This window comes from Phaseolus vulgaris, chromosome 2 (genome assembly GCF_000499845.2).
Source record: "Phaseolus vulgaris cultivar G19833 chromosome 2, P. vulgaris v2.0, whole genome shotgun sequence".
Classification (NCBI taxonomy): Eukaryota; Viridiplantae; Streptophyta; class Magnoliopsida; order Fabales; family Fabaceae; genus Phaseolus; species Phaseolus vulgaris.
In genome coordinates, this window is record NC_023758.2 from 34,318,368 (window position 1) to 34,327,655 (window position 9,288).

General features: G+C 30.4%; 1 protein-coding gene and 1 non-coding gene across 2 annotated transcripts; one reads left to right on the plus strand and one right to left on the minus strand.

Annotated features, from left to right (window-relative positions):
* Positions 1-1,912: 1,912 nt before the first annotated feature.
* TRNAL-CAG (transfer RNA leucine (anticodon CAG)) lies at positions 1,913-1,993 on the plus strand. Its single transcript has one exon. It is a non-coding gene; the product is annotated as a tRNA-Leu (tRNA).
* Positions 1,994-4,835: 2,842 nt separating this feature from the next.
* LOC137811629 (uncharacterized) lies at positions 4,836-8,361 on the minus strand. Its single transcript, XM_068613432.1, has 4 exons — positions 8,111-8,361; positions 7,642-8,037; positions 5,492-5,906; positions 4,836-5,367 (listed from the first exon to the last, which is right to left on the minus strand). The coding sequence occupies exons 1-4, from the start codon at positions 8,268-8,270 to the stop codon at positions 5,166-5,168; spliced, it is 1,173 nt and encodes a 390-aa protein (XP_068469533.1). The 5' UTR covers positions 8,271-8,361; the 3' UTR covers positions 4,836-5,165.
* Positions 8,362-9,288: the final 927 nt, after the last annotated feature.

Genomic DNA, 9,288 nt, shown 5'->3' on the forward strand with positions numbered 1-9,288 from the left:
AAATTAAATTTAACTAAATACAGCAAATAACACTGAACCTAATCGAATTGGTTGGTCACACCCCTAGTTTCCACGTCACAATCGCCAACAAATGCATCATATTACAATCTAAAATTATTTTATTTTAATAAAAAAAATGATTTTCTTTTGCAGTTATAATATTTTGGACCATTCTTATTTTAACTCATTATTGGGCTGCTGGGAATTCAAGGTAGGGTTGTTTCATGTCTCACTATTTATAGCCTCCCAAACTTCCTATTTTCAACTTCTCCCTTTCTTTTATCTAATTCGTTAAACTCCTCCAATACATTACTTTCTAAATCTATTTTTTTCAAATTAAAAAAATAAAATAAAAAATAATTTATTATTTGAAGGATTAAAAATATATAATAATATCATAACATAAATTATTAACATCTATAAATTAAGTTTTAATTATTAATATGTAAAATAATTATTATTAGATTCTTTAAAGTTTAAAGTTTAGGATTTAGAATTTATAACATTTAGTATCAGTCTGATCTATTAGTGTTTTATTAGTGATAAAAGTTCTCATCTGGATTACAATGGATGAAATTTACCTCTTATCATTCTTTTAAGTATTTAAGATTTTGTTTGTTTTGAAGATTTAAGATATATGATAATTTTGGTGTGAAATATGAGTTAATAAAAATTATTTCACCTAAACCTTAAATTCTAAAGGGTTTTTTAAATCTAAATAAAAACCCTAATTAGGCATTTTAAAGGGTATGCATTTAAAGTAGAAGTAGAATCCATCGACCCTATCATCGCCTAGATAATAATGAGTGAAGTGTGTACGAAAAGAAAGGAAGGCACAACAAAACCTATGACAAAATAGAAAGAAATAGAGAGGGCTCACTTCAATCTTTTGAAGCAATTCCAAATCCAATTGTATAAAGTAATGTTAGGAAAACAAAACTTGGCCCTACAAGAGAGATGACAAAAGTAAAATAATAAATGTACTACGTTGTATGGATTATTAGAAAGAAAGAAGAAAAAGACAATTCAAGATTTTTTTTTCTCCATTTATTTGGTTAAACGCAAGAGACAGTAGATAAATAATTATATAAAAAAAATATTTCAGTTTCTCACACTACAATCAAAATTTACTCACTTCATTCATTGTTAGAGTACTTTTTTTTTTACTTTATCAACTAATGAGAATAATTTTCACCATGACTTTTAAAATAGTAATTATAAAAGTTATAAAACGTACATAGATGATAACATAAAATATTTTTTTAGTGAAATAAAAAAAATAAAAAATAAAGACATTGGTTCAGAGAGTAGATTCTTGAGGATTTATTTGGAGTCATTTAAACAGAAAAGAAAGTTTATTAGTATATATGATTGATTTGATTGTATTAATGAGCATTGGTTGATCGTTTTTTTTTAATTTTAACGTAAAAGATATTTCTTAGCTATATTTTTTAAAATATAATTTCTTTGGTTAAAAAATTAATTGAGTAAATAAAAATAAATTATTTGATAAAAATATTAATTATTTAATATTATTATTTATTAATTTCCAATAATAATTATAAAAAATTAAGGAAAGGTCAAATAAATACAATTATTTTTAAAAAATCAAATATTGGATATATTATGAATTAATCCCCGCAAATTCACTACTTTTTCTTCATCTCACATTTTATATCTCTTTCAAAACTTTTCCTACAAAAATTATAACAAATCACTTTAACCAAATACACACAATCCTCGCAAATCAATCAATCATCCATACCAAAAGAATGCATGAGTGTTTGTGAGTGAAATATTCTTATAGGTTCTATAAAAAAAATTGTTATAAAATAAACCAATAAAAAATAGTGGTGAATTTACATGTTTCAAATAAATAATAATAAAATAATAGGTAATTGCTAACACAAAAGTCAAGATGGCCGAGTTGGTCTAAGGCGCCAGTTTCAGGTACTGGTCCGAAAGGGCATGGGTTCGAATCCCATTCTTGACAATTTCATTTTTTTGTTCTATCAGGCTTGAACTTTCACAACATTTTAGCATTTACATATTTAAAAATAATAAATAATTATAAAAAATATGAAAATTGGTATAAAGAATTATTATTATTATTAGTAGGCTACATGTTAAAAAAATTCCCATTCTTGACAATTTCATTTTTTTGTTCTATCAGGCTTGAACTTTCACAACATTTTAGCATTTACATATTTAAAAATAATAAATAATTATAAAAAATATGAAAATTGGTATAAAGAATTATTATTATTATTAGTAGGCTACATGTTAAAAAAAATCCCATTCTTGACAATTTCATTTTTTTGTTCTATCAGGCTTTAACTTTCACAACATTTTAGCATTTACATATTTAAAAATAATAAATAATTATAAAAAATATGAAAATTGGTATAAAGAATTATTATTATTATTAGTAGGCTACATGTTAAAAAAAATCCTATATTTACTTAAGGTATTGAAATTATTTTGAAAACATAATTTTGATAGAGTTATAAGATTAGTAATAGGGATGGCAAGATGGGTCGGGTTGGCTCGTCCCGCGTAATGAAGGCGAACTATTCTTTGTCCGGGTCAATCCACAAGTTTGCGGGTCAGTCCACAAGTTTGCGGGTCAGTCTGCATTTGAGTTTTTTGTTTTTTTATAAATTTAATGAAAATATTTTTTACTTTTTTCTCTTAAAAAATTATCAAATTGAACTTATATATTTGTTATTATCAAACATCAATATTTTTTTCTAAATATCAATATTCTTCCATTTCAAAAATATTAAAAACAACTAAATCAAAAATATTAAATATAAACACGTTAACATAGTTAATTCAAAAATATTAATATTTTTTTTAATTCAAATTATTATTGTTAAAAACAACTCAACACACAATTTTTTTTTAGACTAACAAGTCAGTCCCGTTACGCTGTTGATCCGGACGAACTACTGATTACACCAGCGAGAGTTAAAAAGTTGAACGCGCACCCACTTTTTTTACTTTTTACTAAGAGACCGACCGCAGGGTTGGCCCGCTTTGCCACTAGTTAGTAAGTTGGTTTATTGGATTATAGGGAATATTTGAAAGTAGTAATAATTAGTTGAGTATTTAGTGTTGAGTGGTTGGAGTGTCACCACAAAAGACTTTTTGTGTGAGTGGTTTTGCCGCATCTCTTCTTTTCATTTCTATCTTAATTATTTAGATGTGATTGGTTGGAAAAAAACTATACAAAAGCTATCAACTGAATCATCATTCCTTTTATATATCAATTATTAATGGAAATTCTGTAACTGTCTTTTTCACTATTCTCCTCAATACAAATTCATAATTCATAATCATTTCTTTATCCCATATTCAACTACTATCAAATAAATCTCCAATTCTCCCTGTGAAACCACGAATATATTCATATCAATTCTGTAGAGTGAAAAAAATAGTAATGTTATAAAGAGAGAGAAAAAACAAGAACAATATGGAGACAGAACTTCATATTTTAGTAAGATTTTTTCTTACTTTACATTTAAACTGGAAACGTTTCTTAGGTCAAAAAATGTTTAACAATGTCAAAGTATATTCTCTTCTTGTTAGATTGACAAATTTAAGAAAAAGACTATAGCATCTGTTAAAAGATAGGAGAACTAGGTCTAGATATTATGATGATTTCAGAATCAGAACAATTTCACTCTTCCAGGCTTAAGGAAAAATAAAAATTAAAGATTAAAAAAAATTCTTATCCAACCAGTTCCTTTATCTAGAAAAAATTATTATTATTTTTAAGTATAAAACAATAGATGTTTCATTAATTCATTAGAATAAACGCAAAATTGATAAATATATATATATATATATATATATATATATATATACTCAGAAAAAAATCTTGCTAATAAGAAAGATTTTGATAAATACATTACAAGTACAAGAAATCAAAAGATAACTTTAAAAAAAGAAAAAGAGAATTTTAATTTACGTGTTCCTAAAAACATTTTATCCGCTAGACGTAGTAGAGAATTGAGAATTAGAATTTGTTTAAATCCAAATAATATAAATAGTATGAATATTTTATAATAGAAAACAAGGTATGAGTGGATTCTTCCTCCCCGACAAATAAATTAAGAAAGTGAAATCACACTTATGCTTTTGATTAAGGAGGAAATAGATAACAGGATTCATATCCAATTCTCCTTACACTCATCAAATCATTTCAACCAATCTAACTTTTCATTTTTAACAAATCAATGAACCAAAATTGACATTATAGTTTTTAAATTAGTGTAATAAAACATTTTATTTGCAATTTCACTGTTCAAAATTCAAAATTAAATTTGACTTCAAATTGAAAATTAAATAGATTTCATAATTGCATGCATCAACACTTTAGAAAGAAATGCATAATGCATAATGTGAAATAAAGAAAGTTATAAGGTCCAAAATGTATGCATTAAATGTATTTTAAGAAATAATTATTTTAATTAAAAATATTAAACATGTTTTCTTATATATTATTTGTTGTTAAATTGTTTCACCAAATTTGTTATTGATTTAAAAAAGGTTTAAGGAAAATAAGTTTGTTTACTTATAATTTGATATTAATGATTTTGAAATTTTTCTTGTAAAATAAATATTAACAAAATTTAAATTATATATAAGTATAAAATTCTATTATACTTGTGAAAATTACGAAAATTCAAGCCCAGTTTAGATATGCAGTGGCATCCCATATTTGCTTATACACCCCACCCTTTTGAGTCCATATTGCTAAATTACACGTACTTTTGTCCTCCAAAGGAAATAGTGATCCTTAGTTCCTAAAGGATGCCAATGAGAAAGTCTGATAAAAAAATTGGAGTTTAATTCCCAGCCTTATCTATGATCAGTGTTACTCCTCAAAAGCATAACACTAGCATACAGTATCTGATAGAAGTAAATATTATACGTTATTCAAGCACTAAATACAGAGATCAGGCATGAGTCTCCTACCATTGTGGGGTCTAGGAAGGATCAGTATGAAGCCTCATCTAGGCAGAGAGAGCTTGTTTCCGCAACTGGAACCCGTGATAAGACTCCGATGTAAAAAATAAAGATGAAAGAAACTAAAATCTGGGAGCAATACAAAATTATGACAGGTGAATGTTCAAAAATTCATACACCAGAAGTCAGCTTCATGCAGTAAGCTGATTAGATTCACGCAACCGCATGCACTTCGCATGCAACCTCTCCATGAATGCTGGATTGGCACGGAGCCTCTCCTTTACATATGAAGCCCGGGCATCATCTACTAATTTATTAGCTTTTCCTGCCTCCTCAATGAGAGAGAGAAGTGTCCTTAAGCAGTCTTTTCTGTTTTCTTCTCGATGTTCATACCTTAAAAATATAGAAAATAAAATTTTGAACACATTTGTGGCTGATTCAAGTGAACTAAGATCCATACCCAAGTCTGCAAGATCAAATGATACATGAATGATTTTTTTCGAAGATAGGACTTTACCTCTCACTAGTTATTGTAAGCTCGTCTCTCCCTGGATGATAACGCTTTCCAACCAATTCTCTGAGACGGCGAAATTGATATTTTGAAAGCCCTAGCTCCTTCACGGTAACAGAAAGTTTCACTTTCCGGTTTTTCGGATGCCAAGCATCACCGCCAGGAGCAAAGACTACCCGAGTTTGCCACCGCAAAATTGGACCTTCACCTGGTGGATCATCCAAGTCCTTTTTCTTATCCGGCACAGCAGTATCATCAAACTGTGGGACCTCTTCTTTTTCCATTATCTTCATGTATTCTGCTACCATCTCATCCTCAAACTTCTTAAATTGTTCATAAGCTTCTTCAGGTTCAAGTTCTCCTCTTTCACACGTGTCCCCTAGCTCATTAAATTTTATTTCCACCTTCTGTTTTATATCATCTATCATAAGACATTAAGCCAAAGAAAAATCAGCAGAAATACAATATTAACCACTTCTAAACCTGACTATATATGAACACGTTTAAATTAATCATTTCAAATGCAAACAGAAATTCATGGTCATGAATTCTGCTGGAACTTGCAAAAAATGTCAAGCACAAAACATAACAAGATCTAGCATTCTAGTGAAATCTACCAATCCTTTAAAAGTGAACTGACTAGCCAACAACAGAGTAACAGTGACGGGAGATACTTACGTAGTATAATCCCTTACATTCTTCTGTACCCTTATTTACTACTCACTACACAAGGGTATATCACTAACAGTCAAATAAATGAAAAAAACTGAGACATGTCAACAAGTAACTGAGGTAAAAGGACGTGATTCACCCAACTTTGATTTAAATAAAATTTAAACACAATTAGTTAAGTGTTCTTGACCAGTTTTCTAGTCCAAATTAGAGTTCACCTTGATAGATTATGAAAATCTTTAATGCAAACTTTCATTATATGGATTAATAATCCAATTATAGTAGGAAAACACAATGATAACCGGGTTTTTGAAGTCTAAGTATATCTTATTTTTATCACGGATGATTTTCCTTGGTTTAAACAACAGTTGTAGTTTTGCCAATAGTCGGAGGTTCTTTAATTGTCTTATTTCCCCATAAAGGAAATAAGACCATTAAATGGTATACTTATTGTATATGTTTCATAGATCTCCTTCTAATAGCTTATGTATTTTGTTATCATTTCGAATTGGATGATCCACTAATCCAATTGACAGAAAATTATAACTGGATCCATTTTTTTTACTTTTATTGGAGATTCGGAATAGATGGACTCTCTCTTGGACCCCATTTATTAATGGGATTTATCACTACGTTAGGTACGTTATTGGCTCAGCCAGTTACTCGAGAATCTAAGTTTAGATGTTAGCAATGTATAGTGGTCAACTAGAAACATTTTCTTCTCGAGACAGTCTACTTTTTTTCATCATGTGGAAGAATTATCTTTTGGGTGCTGGATCTTGACACATCTTAATTGAGCATCTTCCTTTATTTTAATTGAGCACTTGAAACTTTAGCTTTGTCTAGATTTTTGACTATTGCATTTAGATGTTGGGTTTAATGTTTATTACCTAGGTCTAAAATTGGCTATGAAGGGAGGTGAATCCAGCAAGATGACTCATCTTAGTGATGTTCCAACACCCATAAAAAATGCTCAGTAGGAAGCTGCACGTGTTGAAAAATGTTCAGGAGCACACAAACAGGGTGATCAGCTTACTTGCTCATGGGATTCAGGTTGAAAAATGAATCACAATGGTAGGGGAAGTGACTGGTAGTGTACTTGAAATGAATCAGGATGTTGCCAAAGTGGCAAAGACATTCTTGAGAGCAAGCAAGATACATGGAACAAGAAGTAGAGGCAGTTGAGACTTTGAGTAAGCAAGCAGATAAGGAGAGGGAGGACGTTGAATAAGAAAAAACTATTGATTACTCTAGTTGATGGACATTTGGTATTATGTTTTGCTCCTACCAGATTGTACTGCCAAACACCCAGCTTAATTACAACGGCAACGAGGTGCTAAACTATCATGAAGAAATATAAAAATATTAACTTGTTGGGGATAACATTTCTAGTTCCACACTGCCTAATCGCCATATACTTAGGTCTTTGCATTATTCACAATCACAAAGAATAAGAGCAACGGAATTGAGAATGGTGAACGAACCAGGGAGGAGTTTGTCCCAGCTGAGCATGTCCTCTAGAATCTCCTCGCATTCCTTGGTGTCCTTAAGAAAACCGTGCTTGATCCCATCCTCAACAATGTCATCCCACTTTTTAGCGTCCATGTTGAAGTACTCGTCCTGCACCATCCTCTTCATCACCACATCCCTGGCGTTGTACAAATCATCGATCTCCTCGTCGGTTTCGTGCATGTCCTCGAAATCAGACTCAAAACCCTGGTCTTCGACGTTATCTAGGGGTCGCGCGCGGAACTCCTCCATCAGCTCGTCGTCCGTCTCCTCGTGCTTCCCCGACAGCTTCCGCTGCAGAATCGCCTCCATGATCGACGGCAGCACCTGCTCGTCGCCCTTCATGTAGCTCTCGATCCGGCTCTTGAGCTCTGCCAACGCAAATCCAATGTGTCAAACGGCTGTGCTAGAATGGTACGATTGATGAGAGAGAGGGATACGTACCTTTGTTGTCGACGTCATCGGGGTTTTGGGGAACCGGCGGGGGAGTTCCATTGGAGCAGAAAAGTTTTGGCCGCAGAGGAGTTGAAGCGGCGAGTGCAGGGGCGGAACGAAGAAGGTTGCGAGTAAACAGAGTTGCATTTCTCAGAACAGTTCTTCTCATCGCTCTCTCTTTCCTCTGTCTCACTCTAGGGTTTCTACTCCCTTTCACTTTACTTCTCTCTTCATTTTTCTTTTTGTTGGACCCTATTCTTCTGTTTACATTTTATTATTACCAAATAAAATATATAGTAAATTAACTATGTCCTAGTTAATTATTTTAAATTCTAAAAAAAATCTTAGAAAATAACATTTGAAGTACTTATCATTTCTTAAATCTTCAAAACCAGTACATAAATTTATCCTTAAAATATATGAGCATGTAGTTCTTCACTTTGAAAAAAAAATTATGAAAATTATTGCAGTTTGTTTTCTCAATTTTCTTGTTGTCTTTTTAAAGGAAATGGAAACATAAAAAATTGTGAAACATAACTAGTTGTGTTTGATCATTGTTAGTATATCATTGTTTTGTTACTTAGTTAAAGACTTTTTATTATTTTATTATAAAATTAGTTAAGACATAATTAGTAGTGTGATCATATTAACATTTTAGATATTGAGACTTAATACTTATAATTCGGAATGATATTTCTTTGTAATTTGTTTAGATTGAGTATGTCATTTTTGTAATTTTGTGATTTTTTGTATTTGAAAAGGATAAATGGATATGTGTTAAGTGGTTTATGTGCCTATGGATATGTGTTTGCAGGTGTAGTTTTATTGGCAAAGATGAATTTCTACCCTAAGATCATAGTGGTACTTTCAGTTTGACTATCAGGATTTTTTTTTTTAGTAGATTAGAGCTTTGTGTGTTAAAATTATGACTTAGTGAAGCTTTCTTTGGAGTAGCTATAATATTTTGCTATGTTTAGAATATTATTGTGCTTTGCATGTATTTTGGAGGAATTAATTTTGATTGAAATTTGACTAAATTGAATAATTTCAAGGACGAATGAATTAGGATTCAAGAGATAACTTTACTTTTGAATTTTGTTCTTGAAATTTGAAATGTAATGGGAATGATCAAATGGATTTATCTTGGAGATTATATATTTGTACGAATTTTAATACTTGCTAAAACA